This window comes from Sarcophilus harrisii, chromosome 1, assembly GCF_902635505.1.
Source record: "Sarcophilus harrisii chromosome 1, mSarHar1.11, whole genome shotgun sequence".
Taxonomy (NCBI): domain Eukaryota; kingdom Metazoa; phylum Chordata; class Mammalia; order Dasyuromorphia; family Dasyuridae; genus Sarcophilus; species Sarcophilus harrisii.
Genome location: NC_045426.1, coordinates 168,889,036 through 168,913,433, shown reverse-complemented (window position 1 = coordinate 168,913,433; position 24,398 = coordinate 168,889,036). Strand labels below are relative to the sequence as shown.

Here is a 24,398-nt window from a genome sequence, read left to right as displayed (position 1 = left end):
TTTATCAGATAATTAAAATTGCCCTTTCCAAACTTATCAATGATTTAATCTCTTTGAAAATATGCCCTGCTTCATTTTATTTATGTGACTTTTATTTCATATTACTTATTTTCAGTTAACAAGCATTTGTTTTCTCTTCCCTTTTCTTTTCCTGTGGATCTTCTCTGTGAATATGAATAGATAGATAAAGCATTCCTATATTGGCCAGTTCCAAAAATGGATATGATGTATTTTCCATTACCTCTCAGTTAAGGATGGGGGGGGTAGCATGATTTATCATTTATCCTATAGAATTGAATAATGTTCTATTTATTGCCAAATTTGATGACCTTTTTCAGTCCTAAACCTTCTAAACCCATTTAATACTATTGACCAGTTCTCCTAGATACTGTCTTTCTTCCCTAGCTTTTCATGACATTGCTCTCTCCTGGTTCATGAACTCTTTAATATCTTTTGCTGGTTCATCATGTTTCTCATGCTCCCTAAACTGTGGGTCTTCTCCAAAGTTCTTTCTTGAGTCTTCTTCCATTCTTCTAAGATTCCCTCTTTCTTTTGGAACTATGTTAAATCCCGTGGATTTAACTGGCATCTTTGAAGATGATTACAGCCTAATCTCCCCTCTGAGCTTCAGTTCTGCATCATCAGTTGCCTATTGGACATTTCAAACTCTGTGTCCCAGAGATATCTTAAACTCAATGTGAATGAAACTGAAATCATTGCTTTTCCTCCTAAATTTTTTCATCTTCTAAACTTCTGTTTCCCTCAAAGTTACCACTATCTTTTCAGTTCTTCAATTTGTAATGCTGTTATTATCTTAGAAGATGGTTAGAATAATGGATGGATGTTCTTTCTAAGGGGGAAGTATATAAAGAAAAAGAAAATGGGGCCTAGAAGTTGATCTTTTTAGAAAGTCTTTCTGTAATTTGGGATGAGGGGGGGAGGGAGATCGAGAAAAAGATTTATGGGAGTCACTGGGATGGTATGGTGCCACAGAAAACCAAGGCAATAAAAGATAACTAGAAGGAAGTTGTAGTCAAGATGTCTTTAGAAAATTACGCGCTAATTTTAGTTGCATCAATTCTTTGAAAGTATAGATGATAAAAATTTCCTTTCTTTTTATTTTTTCGATCCTTGAGTTATCTTACTACTTTTAGTTTTTTCTATTATGACTACAATATTTTGTCATATTACAGTAGCTTTAAATGATGATGCCTATTTTGTTGTGGTTTAAAAGTATAAGCTTTGAAAGGGAAAAAAGCATGTAGATGGCATGTTACTTCAGTCCTTGTTCCTAAGTGTTGTTGGGGGCAAATGGTGTTTCTAGCTCATTTCCAGAAATTTGAATGCTATGAAATTCGATTTTGTAGAAAGGACTATTTTATACCCTTGTATCATTACTTGATGCTCCCTTTTTATCCTTCAGCAACCCAGAGGCTTAAATTGAATAATAAATGTATAAATCACAATTTTGGTTTGTGAAGCTAGTAGATATAATTTTAAAGTAATTGGAATTCAGGAGCTGATGATTCATTATTTAATTTGGAGCAGGTCACTGGGATTCAGTTAACTGATCTGTAAAATGAGTGTAATAATGCCCTATATCAGAGTACTATTGAGTACTAGTAAAAGTATGTAAAACATGTTGCAAAATTAAGTATTATACTAAGAGATATAGCATGGCAGAGAAGATAAGCATCACTCCTGTTGTAATCACTGAGTACGAAATAGAAGAGGGAAGAGGTAACTATCTATTTTGTGGTTAATTATAGGTTCTATGAATGTCTTTAAAATAGGTATAAATGTTAATTAGCTCATACTCTGATCTGTTTGTAAAAATATTAGTATGGAAAATAAAATCATAATAAAAAATATGCCCATTTAAAAATATTGTCATTTGAAGTGTATCTGGTATTAATGTAGGACTTCTAACTTGATGGTTTTTTGGTACATTATAGGTAATTTTGTAAATTATAGGTATTGTTATGGAAACTTTGTTTCTTTTTAAATAGGGCTACGATAGAAGAGGCATATTCACGGTCCATGACAAAACTAGCAAAATCAGCAAGCAATTATACTCAACTTGGGTAAGTTAATGTAAATTTGTTTATCTTTTTGCATGATTTTAGGTGTCTGTGTAAAATACCTCATTTGTATCAGTATATGGATAGCCATGCATCTTGGCCATGTCTCTATGAGCTCTCATTTAAAGAGGGAAAAAAGTAGGTATACAATGTAAAATTAGTATTAACACAGTCTGCTTAGAAGTATCAATTTTTCTTTTCTAAAAACAAATAAGCACAAAAATTTTGCATTATAGCAAGTTAGAAAAGATCTAAGAAAGTAGGGAAATTCTGAATAGCAAACAAGAATGAGAAATTGACTATTCTTGGCTAAAGAGAGGACTAATACAAATGAATCTTTCCACAACTTCTCAGTCTGTACCCAGGGCACTACCTGAATCTTTTGCAGAATTTGGAAACCCTAGTAATCTGTGGAGTCTGTTATCCCTTCCTTCCTCCTTTATTACTTTTCAGTGATACTGAATTCTGCCATCTCCTCTGTAAACACATGCTAAACCACAGAACAAAACATGCCTTTTAGGGAGTCTACATCCTAAGAATTCCCTCTTTATAACTCACACATAGCAGTTCTTTCTTGCCTAAGGCAAATAGAGAGGGAGTATTTTCAGAATAGTGCTGAGAATGGTCCATAAGCTTTTGCAAATAACACAGAAAAGGTTTATCTTGTTTTAAGTGAATAGTTGGAATGATGCAGACTATCACTGGGAGAACACAGGGTAGGGGCATTTGCTTCTTTTACGGTATCTCACCAATATTGGGTATCCAGCATAGGATCCTTCAGCAAGTTGTGGCAAACTGTTATTGCTGTTTCTGTTGCTACAGAAAAGACCTTTTTTCTTAGTGTTTATCACCCTGAATATATGATTATAAGCTGCCCATGTATTTTTATATAAGCCAGAAGTCTTTATTTTATTCAATAAGAGAGCTATATATGTCCAAAGGTTTTTATTTTGGGAGATTATGCAGTTTAAGTAGAAAATTTATATAAAAATCAAATAATAGTTTTGAAATGAACCAGACACTTGATATTTCCTTTTATTATACAATTTGTACACAAAACACAATTTAAAAAATATGTTGTTATGGGTATATATAAAAAATTTGGAATTATCTTTGGGTATCCCTAAATAGACTTAAATTGTTCTGACATAATCAGTTTAAAACAAAACTTATTTTGTCTTCAGTTTGACTAAAATTAAGTATTCTTTAAAAAAATTTATTTTCCTCTTACCCCATTGAAAAGACAAGACATACTATGCCCATTTTACATGTGTTCTTTCTATTGTGTCATGTTGTCCCTTCAAAAATAGGGCATGTAGAACAAATTATTAGAGATGCCATTTATTTAGAGTACATTTCAGTCTGTCTGTCTGTCTGTCTGTCTGTCTCTCTCTCTATATAATTTGAACAACTTTTCTCTTTCTTTTAATATAGCCTAAGAGGGCATTAGATTTTTGTGTGTGTGTGTGTGCTGATATAGAGTTACAGATATGATTAACTCATAGTACATTTGTGTTCCACAGAACCTCTATTTCTTTTTCCATTAAATGTATTTTGGTTAAGTCTTGCCTCATCCTAAATTTATGTAGTTTTTTTTTTTTAAACTTGTGTAGGATTTTACACTTACTGTATTTAACTTCTTCGTTCATTTCTTCAAGTTGCTCTACAATTTGACATATATTTTCACTACAAAATGACTTTGTTTCCTTCTTCCCTCAGATGTTTTTTACAGTGCTCTTTTCAGATTTGTGTTTCCTTCTTCCCTCAGATGTTTTTTACAGTGCTCTTTTCAGATTTGTGGTTTTCTATATGTGAATCTTTATGTTGCTGCTCTGCTTCTCCTATTTAATCTCTTCTTTTTTACATAAAATTGTATTCTTTCAATTGCTTTCAATATGATCATAGCTTTAGAGTTGGAAGGGACCTTAGAGGTCCTCATAACAGTCCTCTTATTTTAAAAATGAGGAAATTGAGGTTAAGGAACTTGCTCATGATCACAAAGATACTAAGTACTCGCTGATTTCAAATCCAGTGTTCTGTTCACTGTAATTTCCTATCTTATAGCACGTTTTAGAGATACCAATAAGGCTGCAATTATAGTCTGCTTGGGGGATCTTTAGCTTGCTTTGTTTATGATCTGGATTTTGGGAATTGATATGTAGACATCTGAGACCATGAGGATCATTTCTGCCCCTTTTGGGATAGAGGTGAGGAGGGGTGGTGGAGAAGAGGATATGAAAATGGAGAAGAAAGAGCAGAGCTGAGAGATAAATGAGCATAAGCACTTGCTCATTTGTAGATTGTGGGCAGAAGGAACTCACCATTTGGAGTATAGGGCTACAGGGATGGAAGCCTCTCTAGGGTAAGAAGGCAGGTTAGGTACAGAAGGAGAAGTCTGGAGTGGAGTTGGGAATGAATCTGGGAGAGAAGAAAATAGGTAACTTGACTTAATCTTTAGAGTGTCTTCCTGCTTATTAATATTTGCTAAACTTGAGAAAAAAGTAATAAAGAATTAAGATATAAGTTTAGATCTAACTATACCAGTGATTACTTGTGATTTTTTTCTAGAACATTTGCACCTGTATGGGATGTGTTTAAGTCATCAACAGAAAAATTAGCAAGCTGCCACTTGGAGCTTGTTCGAAAGCTACAAGAACTAATAAAGGAAGTACAGAAGTATGGAGAAGAGCAAGTAAAATCTCACAAAAAGGTCTTTTGTCTTACCAAAGAATATATTGTTAAATATTGTTTTCCTGTTGCTATATCATTTTGATGTATTGCTTCTTATTTAAAAGACTAAGGAAGAAGTTGCAGGAACTCTTGAAGCTGTACAAAATATTCAGAGTATAACTCAGGCCCTCCAGAAATCCAAGGAAAATTACAATGCCAAATGTCTAGAACAAGAACGTTTGAAAAAAGAAGGAGCTACACAGAGAGAAATAGAAAAGGTAATTAAAATAAATGGGTTTAGAGTTTTGTTTCTTTGATAGTTCAGTAGATCCATGAGCTCATCAGTGTGTCTCATAATCTCTTCCTTTCCTTTTTTATGTGATTCTTAAACATATCTTTCTTTTATATTTTTATTATGAACTTAACTAAATTCAACATTTCAATAAACAATATAAAAAAGATTATATCTAAAATTTCTTCTTTTATAAATATACATGTTAAATATAAGTTAAATATAAACCTATCATCAGTAAATATGAGTATTTTATCATGTAATTGGGAACAGGGCATTGTTGTATCACTATTTAATTTCTATTATGCAAAACATTAAAATATATACATTATATAAATTATATTTATTATGATAGTTTCAATTCTTCCCTGCTTATCCATATTTGTCCCTTTTGAATTTCTCTTCTGTGAGTTTCTTTTTTGGGGAAGAGGATGGTGTCACCATCACTTATAGGTATGTCTTTTTGTTTGTTTCACTGTTAACATCCCTTATGTGTTATGACATTAGAAACTGGGACAAAGATTCAAAGAAACTAGGGAGGACTTGTATGAATTAATAGAGAATAAGGTTGTTAGAAGCAAGAGAACAATTTATATTATGACTATGCCCTAAATGAAAAAAAATCATGAGATAATTGAGAACTGTGATAGATGTGATAATCAAAGATAACTCTAGAGGACTAATGATCAATTATGTTTCTTGATAGAGAGGTGAATAAAAAGGCCTAAATTTTCAGACACTGTCAGTGCTTGATCATTTTTATTTGTTATGAGAGGGTATGTGAGTTTTTTTTTTTTTTTTTTTTTTTTTACTTAATAGTGTTTTGTTTTTTTCCAGTTATATGTAAAAGATAATTTTTCAGTATTCATCTTTCTAAAATTATGAATGAGAGAGCTTTTTTGGGGGGCACTTATGAGGAGCAATTAAGGGGCCAATGACTTAAATTTTTTCTCCTTAGTCTGTTTTTTCTTTGTTCTATTCTGATTTTCAAGGATTTTGTTGTGTGGGCAAAGATTTGTACCTCTGGTTGTTCCATGTTCTTCTCTTAATTTCTTTTTCTTATTTCTTTTCCAGTTTTCCCTCCAGGCTTCTCATTTCCTTTATAAAAAAAAAACATTCTTTAATTCTTTCTTCTAGATTTATGCCTTTTTAAAAATTTATTTTCATTTATTGCATTAAACTTTCCCAATCACATGTAAACATTTTTCTAACAATTTTTTTTTTGGGGGGGGAGTCATTTGAGGTTAAGTGACTTGTCCAGGGTCCCATAGCTAGTAAGTGTTAAGTGTGAGATCCTCCAATTCTTTATCCACTGTACCACGTAGCTGCTGATAAATAGCATCATTCATGGTTAACATCGTGATAAACAATCATTTTTAAAAATACTGAGTTCCAAATTTATTCTCTTCTTCTTGCTCCTCTCCCTTCTTTGAGAATGCAAGTAGTTTGATTTTGGTTATTCAGGTGAGGTCATGAAAAACATTTCCATATTACTTCATGTTGCAAAAGGAAGCAAAATCAAACAAGAAAAATAAAGAAAATTTAAAAAGTATCTGTCGGTCTACATTCAGAGTTCTCTCTGTGGAAGTAGGTTAACATTTTGCATCATGAATCTTTTGGAATTGTCTTGGATCATTACTTTGATTAGTGTAGCTAAATCTTTCATATTTGATCATGCTTATTACAATGTTGCTGTTATTAAGTACATTATTCTCCTGGTTTTGCTTACCTTACTTTGCATCACTTTACATAAATAAGTCTTCCCAGGTTTTTCTGAAACTATCCTCCTTGTCATTTCTCAAAACGCAGTAGTATTCCATTTCAGTTATATACCACAGTTTGTTCAGCCATTCAGTTTGATGGGCATTGCCTCAATTTTCATCTCTTTGCCACCACAAAAAGAATTGCTATAAAAATTTTTGAACAAATAGGTCCTTTTCCCTTTTCTTTGATCTTTTGAAAATAGAAACTTAGTAGTGGTATTGCTGGATTAAAGGGTATACACAATTTTATAGCCTTTTGGGCTTCGTTCCAAATTGTTTTCTAGAAGGGTTGGACTACTACACAACTCTGCTAATTTTTCCATATCTCCCCTAGCATTTGTCTTTTTCCTTTTCTGTCATGTTAGCCAATCTGATAGGTGTGAGTGGTATTTCAGAGTTGTTTTAATTTGCATTTCTCTGATCAGTAGTGATTTTGAGGAATTTTTTCATGTGATTATTGATAGCTTCGATTTTTTCTTCTGAAAATTTCCTTTTTATATCTAGATTTGTGCCTTGAATTTTTCCTGTCATGGTAATAGCTTTTTATAGTGGGGTTCATTTTTGTTTGTTTATTCTTCCAGTCTGTTTCTTGATTTCAGACTTTGTGTTAGGGCTAGGTTTTGCTCACTTCTGGAGGAATATGTAGGCTGATCCTTTTGCCATTTTCTTGGGGTTCTGAATATCATATTATTCAGAAGCCTCTCAGGCAGTACAGGTTGAGAAGCTACAAATTTTCAGGTCTTTCAAAGTTGTTTGATCTAGAGCAAAGTGTGATCACAGTTGTACCAGCAACAGTGAGTGCTGATGAACTTGGCCATTGTCAGTCCGCAGAGGAGCTTATGTTATTTAAGAAGGAACGAACTGTCAGGGTGCCTTTGGGATTCCTGTTCTATAATATTTATCTGTGCTTTAAACTGAGAGAGAGATTGGAAGCAAAATCTCCCTCTCTTTATGAGCTCTGTACCATACAGCTGCCTTTGAACTTGCTCCTTGCCCTGTATATCAGAGCCCGGGACCATTCTTTACTGCCTTCCTGTCAACCTCTCACTCCCCCACCTCCTGACAGAGGTTCCTTCCTCATTCTGTCTTGGATCTTTGACCCAGAACTGAGGGAATGAATAAATACTCTGTTGGCACCAATTACTACCCTGAACCAGATCAGAATCTGGAACTTCTTTTTTCCCTGGTGAATGGTTTCTATCTACACTGGAATGCCCTATATCAAGTCCTTTTTGGCCAGACCCCTCTTTACTTTCCTATGCCACTCTGGGCTGGAAAGATATTTTACTATGATTAATTTTCTTTGTTTTCTCAATTAGGATTAGGCCTAGAATTTTTTACATTTGTTTGGAGGAGTTGTTGGGGGTAACTCAGTATACTTCTTACTGATATTCTGTATACCCAAAGTGCTGATTTAAATATTTTTGTGCCTGAAACTACTTTTTCTCTTTTATCTCTTTGAGGTTTAAGCCTAGTGGGGTTGTCATTGGATCATAGTTAGGCCAAGTTTAGTGACCTTTTGGATATCATTCCAAATTGCTTTCTACAGAGATTGAATCCATACTTACAGCCCTACTTACAATTTATTAATGTGCCTGTTTTCCCACAGAGTCCGTTCAGCAATTGTTAGTTTGTTGTTTTTTTTTTGGTCACCTTTGTAAGTCTGTTTGGTGGGAGGTAGAGCTTCAGAGTTATTTTAATTTACATTCCTTTCATGTGATCTGGACATTTTTTTTTTTTGCATAGTTGGTAATTGTTAGCATTTATTCTTTTGAGAACTGCCTGTTTATATCATTTGACCTCATACTTATTGAGGAATGACTCTTGTTCTTCTATATTTGAATCAGTTCCTTATATATCATAGACATCAACTTTTTTTTTAGAAAAATTTACTGCAAAAAAAATTTTCCCCTCAGTTTAATAGCTTTTCTTCTAACTATATTTTGTTTGTTCAGAATTGTTTCAATTTTTAAAAATTAAAATTATCCATTTTGTAAAATTAAAATTATCCATTGTGATGCTCTTCTGATCCTCTTTAACCTTAAGAATTCATTTATCTATGATGTGAATAGTATCTCTTTCCCTGATTCTCTAATATGTTTATGAAGCACTAAGTTATGCAGTAGATAGAGTATTGGGCCTGAAGTCAGGAAGATCTAAATTTAAATTAGGCCTGTGTGACCCTGGGTAAGATCTTTGATCTGTTTCACTTTCCTGAACTGTAAAATGTGCATAATAACAGCACCTACCTCATTGGATTATTGTGAAGCTTAAATGAGATAATATTTGCCCTTAGCACAGTGCATGGCACATAGTAAATGCTATATAAATGCTTATTCCTTCCTTTTTCCTAATTTAGTTTATGATTCTCAGGGAATCTGATGATCTTAAATTTTGTTTTCCAGGTCAACTTTTCTTAGTAGATACCTTTCTTTACCTTTCTTTTTCTTCTTCCTCCTTCCCCTCCCACCCATTTGACTTTGAATATTTCTTGTCTCATGGAGTCATTGAGATCTAATTTTTCTATACTCATTACTTAGGCAACATTTTGTGTCTTCTGTTCTAAATTATTTTCTAATATTTTTTTCCAGAGTTTTTATTTCAATTTCAATTTTATTTATTTATATCCTTCTTCATTTTTCTGAGTCATTCTTATGGTCCTTATAACTAACCCTCCCCTTTCCCTCCCCCCCACTTTTTGTTGTATATTTATTCTTTTTGTCTGGATTTATGTTAAGGACCATGCCTTGGTGAATCTAACAGCCATTGGCAGATGGTTCCTGCATCATAGCATATGGCGCCCAAACAGGGACACAAACATAAGAAATAAATAAGCAGCAGTGCCCAAGAGCTGTTTGTAAATAGGACCTCATGTCTAGAACCCCACATTGGGTGCCAAAATGTAGTGTCTTTCTGAAGGTCCCTGTTTGGGTACCAAAATGTAGTGTGCTTTCTAGAGCCCCCAGATTGGGGTGCCAAAGTATACCTTCTGGACTAGCTCTCTGTAGGATCTCAGGACCAACTTGGTCTTAGTGGAGGAGTGAAGAAGGCAGGAGAACATGAAGATGGTCAAAGATGGAGTCCTTATTTCAAGTCCTCTCAGCCCTTAAATACCTTGGTATATTATATCATTACAGCACAATAAGTATATGCCAACTAGAGAACCATTACATCATATCACACTGTGCAAGTGCTAACTATAAGCATTCTGCTATTGATATGTTAAATGCCTCTCTTTGTAGTGTTCTCTTCTCTAAAGTATAATTGTTCTCTGGGGGCAGATTTCTTGGGGGCTTCTGGAGGCAGCCTTACTTTCAGTTCAGAATAATAATCACCTCACATACAGCCAGGAGTTAAAATCCAGTCCCTTATCTCTTCCAAAATAGCCCAGTTAGCTTTCCTTGGTTCCGAGAGCTCTTGCCATTAGTCTTTTGTCTCTTCCAACTTCATCCTCCAAATCTCTCTGAATCCTGGCTCTGAATCTCCCAAAAAATCTTCACTTGGCTTGTGGCAGCTTCTTATATATGATCTGTTAAAGGTGTGAACTCAAAGGTTGACTCCTCCTCCAAGAATGGGATTATGGGAGCTGTGACTTGTGAATCTCCTCCACTGAACTTGTGAATCTCCTGGACTTGTTAAGTACCATGCATGCTAAATTAGACAACCAACTTATCACTTTGTAAGAATCCTAACATCTCTTTATTGTAAGTGTCTCTTGCTTAAAGTAGAACACAGGTGGTCATGCCTTCCTTGACTTCTCAGGAAAGCTGAGAACCCTTAGGGAAGATGGGGAGCCAAACCAGACAATGTCAGCACGTTCCCTCTGGGCTGATACCTTACCCAGAGTTCCCCCACTATATGCAGCCTTCTATGGATTTATCTGTTGAACTCCCCTTAATCCATAGTATTTCTTTGTTGTGTCCATTTTTTAAATGTTTATCAGTCTTTTCTTCAGTGCAATCTCAAGCCTGCAGCTTCATTAAGTTCCTTTACTAGGATTTGGGTTAGCTTCCTGGTGCAACCTTTCTCTTAGGCATTGCTAGCTTCTTGCTGCCTTTTTTTCTGGAGTGAATGGAGACTTTTCTGTTTTGTTTTTGTTTTTTGAGAAGGGCTGATGAGGAATTCTTTATTGATATTTCATCTGGGATCCTGTTCAGATTTTTCTTGGAATATGTTATAGGCTCTATATCTATTCATGTTGTCAACTTAATAGGAATCATAGGATCAAATCTATTCCCATTCTACAAAGTAACTTTAAAAAAATAAATGCCAGGATGTTGGGCATGTAAACTGTTTTTCTATATTGAGTTAGGGGTAGGAGAAATGTGGAAAAAGAAGAGAGAAAATTTGGATCTTGTTTCTCTGGCCATTGGAGTGGGAGAATGAAACACAGCTCTTAAATCTAACATGATAGTAAAAATTATCCTTAAGCTGTCCTTTTTTGTGTCCTCTTTTGAACTGATTTCCCAGTATATTTTTAAACAATGTTTCATTAATGCTCTTATCTTTTTTTTTTGCATCAGTATCTCTGCTCACCAGTTCTATCCCCCATTTTCCCCTTCTCTGAATAAAAGCCTTCTCCTGTAACAAATAAATATAATCAAGCAAAATAGACCAAGATATTGTTCAAGGCTGAAAAAAGTATCTCATTCTGCACTCTATCACTTCTTTGTCAAGGGTCAGGAAACATTCTTTGCCATTAGTCTTTGACTATATCTTTTCATGTTATTTTCTCATAGAGGATCTCCCCAGAGTTTAGAGATTTTCCTCTGCTGTTTACACTATTTTTATTGGTGGTTGTATAGCACTCATGCTATCTTTTAATCAGTTCATCTCCTTTTCCAATCAGACTCAGATATCTTTTACAATGCTTCTTGTATGTAAGCTTATAGTTGTTTTTTTGTATTTGTTGAGGCATTTGGGGTTAAGTGACTTGCCCAGAGTCACACAGCTAGGAAGTATTAAGTGTCTGAGACCAGATTTGAAGTCAGGTCCTCTTTATTTCAGGGCTGGTGCTCTATCCACTGTGCTACCTAGCTACCCCTATAAGCTTATAGTTTGAGATATGTTTAAATCTATACATTTACTCATTGTTCTCTTTTTAAAAGATCAATAGCTTTTGTTGTTGCATTATCTTTATTTCCAAATATATACCTCTCACCAAAGAATTAATCCAAATAACAGAGATTAAAAAACAAAGTGGAAAAACTTTTTTTTTTTAATTAAACATCGTATCAACCAATTATAACATTATATTCAGTATTCAAAACTTATACTCTTACCTCTGCAGAGGGAAGGAGGTTTTGTCATCAAGTTTGGTCATTATAATGACATAGCAGTTTTTTATTGTTATTGTTGCTTATTATGTTTATATTGATTATTATGGTCATTTTGAGCACTGTGTTCAAATATATTTAAAATAATGTTTCTTTTACTAATCAAAAATGTTTATTGGGATTTCTGTAGTCGAACATTTGACCTGAGTTCTATTGAGTTCAAGGTGTAGTAATGGGCTGTTCTTGTTTTCTTTTAAAGCAAAGTTGTGGTATATATGAAAGCACTAATGATTGGTTGAATGCCACTTTTATTTGCTATTTATGCACTATGGTTTTGTGGTAAACCTCAAACTCCCCCCAAATTTCAATTGGAAAAATATTTTTAAAGGAAGGTTTACCCAACCATTCACTTGTGTGATGCTATACACTTATTTAGAAAGTAAGCCACATAATACTGTTAAGATGAATTGTAACCACAATTCACTAAGCAACTGAGTGCAGGTTTCCGAATCACTTATGCAAATATTCTGTTTCCATTGGACATCTATACAAACTAAAAGACTTTTTGTTAGCCAAAAAAAGCTAGTGATTTGCTGCTATCTTTTCTCTTTACATTGTTATACAGTGCCATGAACATAGATGCTCAATTAATAACTGGTTACTGATGAAAATTTAAATAAAAGAAATTATGAGTTTTTTAAAAAATGTGTTATACTTTCAGTATGAAGTATAGATTTTCTTTTAAGTTGACCATTTGATGTATTCTAATCTTGTTCTCTGTGGATAATTTGAATTTGTTTTTTTTAAAAAGAAGTTTTTTATTGACGTCTTTTTCTTACATCACCAAAATTTCCCCCAATATTCTTTTCCCTTCCAAGAACTATTTCATGTAATATATATTATTTTTTAGAGATTTTTAAAAAACTAAAAAAAAAAAAAAAAAAACAGAGGAGGAAGAAAATCAGCGTAGTTAGTCATATCAGTAATGTCTGATGTGCATTGGACAGTACTTGGCCTTCTACTCTTTGCAACAGGATGACATGGGGGATTTTTTTTTTTTTTAATCTTTTCTCTAGCTGGGCTTGTTCTTTGTAATTTTACATTTACTTTTGATTTGTGTGTGTTTTTACATACATTGTTGTTGTCGTCATATATTTTTTTTAAAAAATGTTTTTATTACAGTTTTTATGGCTTTTTTCTTTTTTACAACATGTTAGTTTTCCTCAGTATTCCTTCTTTCTCTCAAATAATCATTATATGTAACATAGTATTTTTTCTTTTTTTTTTTTAACTAAAACTTTTCAATTTTCAAATGACATGCATGGATAATTTTTCAACATCAACCCTTGCAAAACTTTGTGTTCCAACCCTCCATTCCCTTTTCCCCCACACTCTCCCTTATATAGCAAGTAATCCACTATATGTTAAACATGATAAAATGTATGTTAAATCTAATATATGCATACATATTTATATAATTGTCTTGCTGCGCAAGAAAAATCAAATCAAAAAGGAAAAAATTTGAGAAGGAACATAAAATGCAAACAAACCGAGTGATAATGCTATATTGTGATCCACACTTAGTTCCCATAGTCTTCTCTCTGGGTGTAGATGGCTCTCTTTATCACAAGATCATTGGAACTGGTCTAAATCATCTCATTGTTGAAAAGAGCCACATCCATCAGAATTGATCATTGTATATATAATTTTGTTGTTGCCGTGTACAATGATCTGGTTCTGCTCATTTCAATTGTCATCAGTTCATGTAAATTTCCCCAGGCCTCTCTGAAATCATCTTGCTGATTGTTTCTTATAGAATAATAATATTCCATAACATTCATATACCATAACTTAGTCAGCCATTCTCCAACTGATGGGCAACCACTCAGTTTCTTGCCTCATAGTATGTTTTTTAAAGGGAAAAAAAAGAGGAAAAATTCATCAATTGATCTATAGCTTCAAAAAAATTTTGACCTGAAAAATATATTCAGTGTGAACTATCTGTAATACATCTCTACAATGAGGTGGGATAGGAGAATTTTCTTATTTCTTCTTTTGAGCTATGATTGTTCTTTACAATTTTGCAACATTTGCTTTGTAATTTTTTTCTTTCCACTTACATTATTGTAGCCATTGTCTATAGTGTGTTGTTTTCTTGACTTTGCTTGCTTTCCTCTGTATTGGTTCATGTAGATCTTTCCATGATTCTCTGTATTCATCGCATAAATCACTTTTTATAGTACAGTAATAATTTCATTACATTCACACACTTATAGTAATTGTTTAGGCATCCTTAATTGATGAATGAACACTTACTTTGTTTCCAATTTTTTGGTATTTTAAAAAGTTCTGTTATAAATATTTTGATGTTTATGGGAACCTTCTTATCAGTGGCCTCCTTGAGATATAAATCCAGTAATAGAATCTCTAAGTCAAAAGGTATGGATATTTCACTCATTTTATTTTTATAATTACAAATTTTCATCTAAATTGGTTATTCTGATTGCTCACTCCACTAATATTGAACTAGTGTGCTTATTCTACAACCCTGCCAACATGACTTCATTTTTTTGTTTGTTTTTGGTATTCTTTGTTGTTGTTGTTGTTTGGTATTTGTTTGTTTTGGTATTCTTACCAGTTTTCTTGGTGTGAAGTAAAACTAGGATGTTGTTTTGATTTTCATTTCTTTTTAGTGTTGTGGAACATTCATGGACCTTCTTGTAATAAAATATTGTTGATATTCTTTGACCACTTCAATATTGGACAGTGGTTTTTGGTCATATTGATATCTATGCACATAGATATAGCTATGGCTAGATGTTACATATATCGTAGATATTAAAGCTTTATCAAAGAAATTTTGTTCAAAATTTTTTTCCCATTAGACTACTTCCCTTTTTTCTAGGTGCATTAATTTTGTTTGTGCAGAAGCTTTTCAGTTTCATGTGATCAAAGCTATCTATTTTATCTCTTCTCTTCCTTGTTTGATTAAGAATACATTTCCTGTATGTTTAGAAGAATTGTGCATGTTTAGCTTATATTGGATTGCTTGCTGTCTAGGTGGTAGGGGGAGAGGGGGAGCAGAGAAAAATTTGGAACACAAGGCTTTGCAAAGGTGAAATGTTAAAAATTATCTTTGTATGTATTTGAAAAAATAAAATTCTGTTAAGTGAACATTTTAAAAAATACATTTCCTATCCATAACTGTTAAAGATTTATCATTCAACTTATGCTAATTTTTAAATTTTGTTCTTTAGGATATTGGGCTGGGTGTCAGGAAGACTTATCTTCCTGAATTCTAATCTGGTCTCAGACACATAATAGTTGTGAAATCCTGGGCAAGACACTTAACTCTGTTTGCCTTAGTTTCCTCATCTGGGAAATGAGCTGGAGAAGGAAATGGCAAATCATTTCAATATCTTTGCCAAGAAAACCCCAGATGGGCTCCCAAAGAGTTGGATGTAACTGAAATGATGAACAACAACAGTATCAATTTATTCACAGTGTATCGTGGATCAAAGCCTCTTAAACTGTCATGATCCCACGTGGAGTTGTATAACTTAATGTGAGGGTCACAAATTTTTATTTATTATCAGTAAATGTTTGATTTGTATGCGTGTTGTACACACACACACACACACACACACACACACACACAGATATATTGGGTTTATGTAAAAATTTCTTGGGTAAAAAGGGGTTGTAAGTGGAAAAAGTGTAAGAAATGTTGTTGTAGATTATGGGATAAGGTATTTAAGCCTAATTTCTGCTATATTGCCTAGTAACTTTTAATCAAATAGAATATTTATGTTTTCTTTTTTATTGAATATCGCATCAGTGAGTTCTTTTCTTTCAGGTTCTTCATTGTTTAGTCTGTTCTGTTGATCTATCTTTTTTTTATTACAGCTTTTTATTTACAAGTTATATGCATGGGTAATTTTACAGCATTAACAATTGCCAAACCTTTTGTTCCAGTTTTTCCCCTTCTTCTCCCCACCCTTTCCCCTAGATGGCAGGTTGACCAATACATGTTAAATATGTTAAAGTATAGATTAAATACAATATTAGTATACATGTCCAAACACTTATTTTGCTGTAAAAAAAGAATTGGACTTTGAAATAGTATACAATTAGCCTGTGAAGGAAATAAAAAATGCAGGCAGACAAAAATAGACGGTTTGGGAATTCTATATAGTGGTTCATAGTCATCTCCCAGAGTTCTTTTGCTGGGTATAGCTGATTCAGTTCATTATTGCTCTATTGGAACTGATTTGGTTCATCTCATTGTTGAAGATGGCCACATCCATCAGAATTGATCATCATATAGTATTGTTGTTGAAGTATATAATGATCTTCTGATCCTGCTCATTTCACTCAGCATCAGTTCATGTAAGTCTTTCCAGGCCTTTCTGAAATCATCCTGTTGGTCATTTCTTACAGAACAATAATATTCCATAATATTCATATACCACAATTTATTCAGCCATTCTCTAATTGATGGGCATCCACTCAGTTTCCAGTTTCTGGCCACTACAAAGAAGGCTGCCACAAACATTCTTGCACATACAGGTCTCTTTTCCTTCTTTAAAATCTCTTTGGATATAAGCCCAGTAGTAACACTGCTGGATCAAAGGGTATGCACAGTTTTGTTTGATCTATTTTTTTAAACCACTATCATATGATATTGATAATTGCTGCTTTATAAAATAGTTTAAGCTCTGGTTGTGATATACCTCCTTCATCTCTACCTCTTTTCATTATTTTCTTTGATAATCTGGATCTTTTATTTTTTCCAAATGATTTTTTTTCTTATTTTATCCAGTTCTGTAATGTATTCTTTTGATAGGTTGATTGATATAGCATTGAAATTGTGAATTAACTTTGGTAATATTGTCATTTTTATTATATTAGCATTGTCCAGTGGTGAGCAATGAATATTCCTCAACAATGTCTTCTTTATATGTTTAAGGAGTGCTTTGTTTGCTTTGGTGAATTGATCCCTAGATATGCATTTTGTTTTGCATAGGTTGTTTTGAAGGAATTTCTTTTATTATCTCTTGGATTTTGTTATGATTATTTAGTTATTAGGTTGAGTTTTGAAGATTTATTTTGTAAGTCTGCAACTCTTCTGAATTTATTATTAGTAGTATACATGCTGATTCCCTAGGATTTTCTAAATAGAGCATCATATCATTGAAAACAGGAATAGTTTTATTTCCTCTTTATCCATATTTAGTTCTTTAATTTCTTTATTTTGTCTGCTGTTAGTAGCATTTCCAAAATGATATCAAATAACTGGGAGAAGAGTAAACATCCTTGTATTTATTGGAAAAGGTTCTAGTGTTTCCTTGTTGTTTGTGATGCTTATTTTTTATTTTTATATACTTTTACAATATTAAAAAAGTCCCTCCATCCATAATTTGCAGGGCTTTTTGTTTGTTTACAAGTGAGTATTGTACTTTGTAAAAAGCTTTTTGTATATGTAGTGTGAAAACTTGGGTTTGGATGTTTTAAATAGGATTATGTTTAATGTTAAGTCATCCTTATATCCCTAGTATAAATTCAGTCATGATGAATAATTTCTTAGATGAATCGTTGTAGTCTTTCTGAAAGAATTTTATTTAAAATGTCTTAATCAGCATTCAATTGTGATATTAATTTATTCTTAATGATAACTAAGTCTTTATTCAGATTAAGAATACAAGGAAATACTTTTTATGAATGGTGAGATTGACAGTTCTAGTCCAGTGTTATATCATTCTGTGGAGTTGATGTTGGATTATTGAAAGTTTTATCAGTGGAGTGCAAACCCTGGCAAGTTTTAACAAGTAGGTCTTAGGATGGACTGAATTTGCTCTCTGAGGACCAATCTGTGGGGAAGCTTTTCATTATGATCCACAATCCCACATGAACTCTTTTTCCTTCACGATGACAGTGGCAAAAAAGGGGACAGAAGTGTTAGTCACAATTTTTAGATCATCTATAAACATTGTTATCAAATTTGATAACACACATCTGTAATATCTGCTAATATTTGAGGTTTTACAAGGGAAGAGACTGAGGTTTTTCGATTGCTTGAATTTGGGCATTATGAATTGCAGCTTATTAGGTGTTTTTGCAGTATCCAGAACCAATATGGTGAACCATCTCCCCTAGCAAAGAGCCATCAGGCTGCCCCTAAAGGGGTGAACTGCCTGGGTTGGTAATGGGAAGGGCCCATTAGAAGCTTCTATAAATACTTATCTGTAAGATAGGGAAACCTAGTCAGAAGTAAAACAAACCAAAAACTAACCATATTTTTGTTCTAACTGACTCTAGTGGAAGTCTAATGTTGGTGAGAGTTTAAAAGAATAAAAGCATATCTTGCTATAACTAAAACCAAAAGGATATAAGGACATTGGAACTAGATGAAAAGGTAGTTCATAGATCCATTGGGCGAACAAGTAAAGAAAGTATTGGTCTTATTATGTGTTCAAAGACAGTAAGAAAATTAAGAAAAAAATGAGACAGTTGGTGATCATGGATATACATGATATAAACAAAAAGGCACTATGAAGATAATTTCAGGTTAACCATCAACATCTCTTGCAGAAGAATAGAAAAATTCTATGAAGATTTTGACAAGATCTTCCTAAACAATGTATGTATTCAGAGAATATCAACACATATACACCCTCAGTTTGTACACTCGGTGACTTCATTGTGAAGCTAGCAGCATAGAGAATGATGTTTCTATTAGAAAATTTAGTTGTGTATTAAGAAATGTAAGAGGCCAAAAACTTTGTAGTGTATTCAGAAGTTTCACATATATATGGATTTTTTTTTGAGAAAAGGTCACCTTATCTAAATAAGTTTTATTAATTCATTTTTATATCCTATCTAATTCTTTTCTTAAGAATAGGTTTGAAAAGAAAGAGAAAGGAAAAGTCTTGTAATCAGTGCTAGGTGAATTCAGACCATTGATTAATCAGTTAGAACAAAGGTCAAAATCAAGAGCACTGGTTTGGGAGTCTGAGAGCCTATGCTTGAATCCTTACTGTGTAGCTTATTACCTTTGTAAACTTAGATGAGTTATTTTAGAGCTTTAGACATCGTGTTTTCTCATCTGTGAAATGAAGATTGACGAATGACTAAATCTGTGATTCTGTGATTAACGAATTATAAGAAAGTATAAACATTGTACGTGCAATTAGAATAACATTAGCCTGACCTGTGGCAAGCAAGCTATTTAATCCCCCCCCCAAAGAAGTACTGGAAATAGGTAAAGAAATATACTTTGATATTTCCCATTTCTTCCTATAGACATTTAACATAAAAAGCAGTTGCTATAACAAAGAGAACAAATATTGGCCAGCAAATATTCAATCTTCTTGCCAACCAGAGAGACATAGTAGTAGCCAATGGTAACCTGGTCTAGAGTGCCAAATGAATTTTTTTTTAAATCAAATATTTAAAAAAAAATTTCTTTTCCAGGAAACTCTTAGTTCTAGATTTTAAAAAAGGAAATACATACCATTATAGCAAATATGTACAATCAAGCAAAATAAATTAGATGCCAGATCTAAAAATGTCTGTCTGGTTTTGCATATTTAATTCATTGCTTGCTTGTCAAGAAGTGGTTAATGTTCTTCGTCACTGGTCCTCTGGAATTATGGTTGATTACTTCATTGAGAGTTTTTAAGTCTTCCAAAGTTGTTTGTCTTTATGGTGTTTTTATTACACAAAATGTACAAAGAAAAAATTACTTTTCAGAAGTCTTAACTAGGTCAAAGGTAGACTTAAGTAATTTGGGGAGCATAGTTCCAAATTGCTTTCTAGAATGAATCAATTCACAGATGCATCAGTAGTTCATATCCTTTGATCATTTACCCTGATTAGAATGGTGCTTACTTTTATAACTTTAAATTATTTCTCTCTATATATTCAAAAGGATATCTTTATTAGAGAAAATTGCTGCAAATATTTTCCTCCAATTAAACAATCTTCTAATTTTAGCTTTAATGTATTTCTCTTTGCAAAACTTTAAATAATCAAAATTTTTCATTTTATTTTTTGTAATATTCTCTATGATTTATGTAGTCATAAGCTTTCCCTAATTAGACTTCTGAAAAGTAATTTCCCCTCCAGGTTGTTTTATGCTGTCCCCTTTTATGTGTAAGTTGTGTACCCATTTCAAGTTTATCTTGATATATAAGTTGTTAGTCTGTACCTCATTTCTACCAACCTGCTATTAAGTTTTTCTACAAGTTTTTCAAAAATCATTTTATTTTTCCAATTATATGTAAAGACATTTTTTTGTCATTCACTTTTACAAAATTTTAATTTTCAAATCTTTTTCTTTCCTTCCTCTCTCTTCTTCCTAACGTAGTAAACTATTTGATATACATTATCTATGGGCAATCATGTAAAACAGTATTTCCATAGTAGTTATGTTGCGAAAGAAGAAACTGTTCAAAAAGAAAAAAAACCAGTGATAATAGCATCCTTTGATCTGCATTCAGGGACCATTAGTTTTTTCTCTAGATGTGGATAGCATTTTCCATCATAATTCCTTTGTAATTGTCTTGGATTGTTGTATTGCTGAAAAGAGCTAAGTCGGGCATAGCTGATTATCACACAGTGTTGCTGTTACTATGTATACAGTGTTCTCATGGTTCTGCTCATATCTCTTTGCATCAGTTTGTACAAGTCTTTCCAGGTTTTGTTGAAATCATCCTCTCATTATTTCTTATTCTATGATAAATTCCATTACATTCATATACCTAGCTTGTTTAACTGTTTTCCAATTGATGGGCATTCCTTCAATTTTGGGGGGGAAGGGGTTGCCATCATAAAATGAACTGGTGTAAATATTTTTGTCTATGTAGGTTCCAACAATTTTTGTTGTTTTGTTGTTCTTATTGTTACATTTGTCTAACTCTGAAAGGTATACTTTGAATTCTCCATCATTATGGTTTTATTGTCTTTTTCTCTCTCTAAACATTTAATACAATGAAATTCAGTGGTTATATTTTAAGTAAATATATGATGCCTTTCAACATAATTCACTTCTTTTATTTATTTCTCTTAATCAAGTTAATTTTTACTCTTATCTAAGAACATGCCTATTGTTTTTTTTAATTTAAAACTTTTATTTTTTTTAAAATTTTGAATTCCAAATTCTCTCCCTTTCGCCATTACTCTACCCATTGAGAAGGCAAGCAGTATGAAATTAATTGTACATGTGAAGCCAAGCAAAATACATTTTCATATTGTCCATATTGCAAAAAAAGGAAAGAAAAATAAAATGTAAAAAAATATTCTTTAATCTGCATTCAAGAGTTTACTTCTCTCCCTGAGAAGTAAACTTAAAAAAAAAATCCTAAGTCCTTCAGATTTACTTGGATCATTGTTAATTTAATTAGAGCAGGTAATTCTCTCACAGTTGATTATTATTAACATATTGCTGCTACTGTATTCAGTGTTCTCATTGTGCTCACTTCACTTTGAATCAGTTCATATAGGGCTTTTTTTAAAAAACATATTCATAGTTTTCAACATTCATCCTTGCAGAACTTTGCATTCCAAATTTTTTTCTCCCTCACTTCCCCTCCTCCCCTCTCTCCCTTCTCTTAGAAGGCAAGCAATCCAATATGTTAAACATATGCAATTCTTCTATACATATTTCCACAATTATCATGCTGCACAAGAAAAATCAGATCAAAAAGGAAAAAATGAGAAAGAAAACAAAAAAAGTGAAAATACCGTGTTGTGACCGTGTCCCACAGTCTGCTCTCTGTATCCAGTTGGTTCTCTATCACAAATTTATTGGAATTGGCCTGAGTCATGTAATTATTGAAAAGAACTATGTCCATCAGAATTGATCAATTGTGCACATGATTGCCATGTACAATGTTCTCTTGGTTTTACTCACTTCACTTAGCATCAGTTCATTTAAATCTCTCCAGGCCTCTTTAAAATCATCCTGCTGATCGTTTGTTACAGAACAATAATATTCCATAACATTCATATACCATAACTTATTCAGCCATTCCCCAGCTGATGGGCATCCACTCAGTTTCCAGTTCCTTGCCACTACAAAAAACGAGCTGCTACAAACATTTTTTGCACATGTCGATCCCTTTCCCTCCTTTTTAAGATCTCTTTGGAATATAAACCCAGTAGAGACACTGCTGGATCAAAAGGGTATGTACAGTTTTTTAAAGTCCTTTGAACATAGTTTCAAATTGCTCTCCAGAGTGGTTGGATCAGTTCAGAATGCCACCAACAGTGCATCAGTGTCCCAGTTTTCCCACATCCCCTCCAACTTTTAGCCAATCTGAGAGGTGTGTAGTGGTACCCCAGAGTTGTTTTAATTTTTTATTTCTGATCAATAGTGATTTAGAGCATTTTTTTAAATGATTAGAAATAGTTTAAATTTCATCTGAAAATTGTTCATACCTTTGACCATTTATCAGTTGCAGAATGTGCCTAGTGTTTTGAAGTTGTTTGAAGAAAAGATTTAGTTTTGTCTCATATTTTAATTCCGGATGAGTCTTTTGTTTTTTTAAGTTAAATTTTTTTTTTGGGGGGTAAATAACGTTGCATTATGCTTTCTAATCTATTCTTCTGTTTGATTCTTCTGGTGAGTTCATCCTATTCACATTCACAGTTAAAATGGCTTATTATATGTTTACCTTCATTTTATTCTCCACTTTTTCTGCTTTGTTTCCCTCTTGCTGAGAGTAGTATTTAGTACTAGAGCGCTATGCTTGCTTAGTGTATTTTGCTTCCATTTTTCTTTTCCTTGCTCAGAATTCAATCACAACTTCATATTCTTTCTTTTTAAACTTTTCTTCCAAATTTCCACTATAAGCTTAGAACTTGCTTTGCACATAACTAAACTCTCCTTGAATCTGTTGTTTTTTTTCCCCCATTTCTGCTCTTCCTGTTCTTTCTTGTTTCTTATTGAGTTAAAAATATTTCATACAAAACTGTGTGTATTTGTGTAGTGTGTAGTGTTGTGCCCTTTTTTGACCAGTTCATTTGTAAGTGGGTGCACATATCCTCTACCTCTTTCTTGTTTATACTAATTTCTATGTGCCCAACCTAATTATATTAGACAGTGAGTTCCCTCAGGGCAGGTAGGTGGCATTTGAATAGGTGCTGTTTCTGGAATTAGGAAGACTGGTCTATTAAGTTCAAATCTGTCTTTAAACACTTACTAGCTGGGTGACCTTGGGCAAGGCACTTAAATCCTCCTTAGTTTCTTTATCTGTAAAATGAGCTGGAGAAGGAAATGGGGAATCATTCCAATATCTTTGCCAAGAAAAACCTTAGTTGGAGACTATGAAGAGTTAGACATGACTGAAATGACTGAACAGCAAGTTCCCCCTTACCTTTTTTTCCTTATGTATCTTTTTTCCTTCAATTTCTTTAGTACTTAGAGATCATCAAAACAACAAAATTATTTTCAGGCCAGGCCCTTTGTTAATTTTGTTCCCAGATGACCTTAGGATTCTGAGGGAACATTTCTTATTTCTTTCCCCCAAATAAAATGCAAAACTTCATCATCATAAAATTATTTCATTTAACTTCTTTATGTTTCTCTTGATTCTTGGGTTTTCCCAGAAATGCATGTGCTAAACAGTTTTTATAAGGCATACACCTAAATGCATCATGGTTAAAACCTGGATAATAGACATCTACTTGATTTTTCTTCATGAATGGACTGGCAAAATTACTTTGAGTGATTATAGATCTCTTTACAGGAGACTGTGTTAAGTTCTGAACCCTGATATGTCAGCATGATGTCATTCATAAATAGGATTATCTGGAGGGCTTTGCCATCCACAGAAGTTCTCTTCCACTTAGATTGTGTTTTGGATTTCCTATGTCACAATAGCAAGCAACTTCTGTAAGCATACCCTTTTCTTCTTTTTAGGCCTGGACATGAAAAACACAAGACTTAATAGGATTATTTCTGCTTTTTTATCATTTCAAGGAATTTTGAAAGACTGGTATATGAATGGTAGACCCTTGTATCAAAGAATGTTTAAGATGGTACAAATACTTTTTGTAATCAACCCTGGTAACCACTGTGGGATTTTATTTTCCTCTCAGTTGTCAGATGGTGAAGATATGGTCTATTGTTAAATATCACTAGTAAAACATGCTTGTTCCCTACTATAATAATCTTATTGAAGATACCTTTTGTTTGAGTATAGATGATTTTCATAAAGATTTCTTATAGTTGGGAGAGTAGACATAAAGGTGAACAATTATTGATGTTTTTCTCAGTTGCACTTTTTCTCCCCAGGGTTGGGAGTTAGGGGGC

General features: G+C 33.1%; 1 protein-coding gene across 5 annotated transcripts in view; it reads left to right on the top strand.

Annotated features, from left to right (window-relative positions):
• The window catches only part of FCHO2 (FCH and mu domain containing endocytic adaptor 2), a 152,128-nt gene that overhangs the window by 28,486 nt on the left and 99,244 nt on the right, over nt 1-24,398 (top strand). For all 5 annotated transcript variants that reach the window (XM_031966647.1, XM_031966659.1, XM_031966656.1 and 2 more), the window contains exons 3-5: nt 2,010-2,084; nt 4,650-4,791; nt 4,877-5,029. In XM_031966647.1, the coding sequence (XP_031822507.1) occupies nt 2,010-2,084; nt 4,650-4,791; nt 4,877-5,029 (370 nt within the window). The remainder of the gene's footprint in view (nt 1-2,009; nt 2,085-4,649; nt 4,792-4,876; nt 5,030-24,398) is intronic.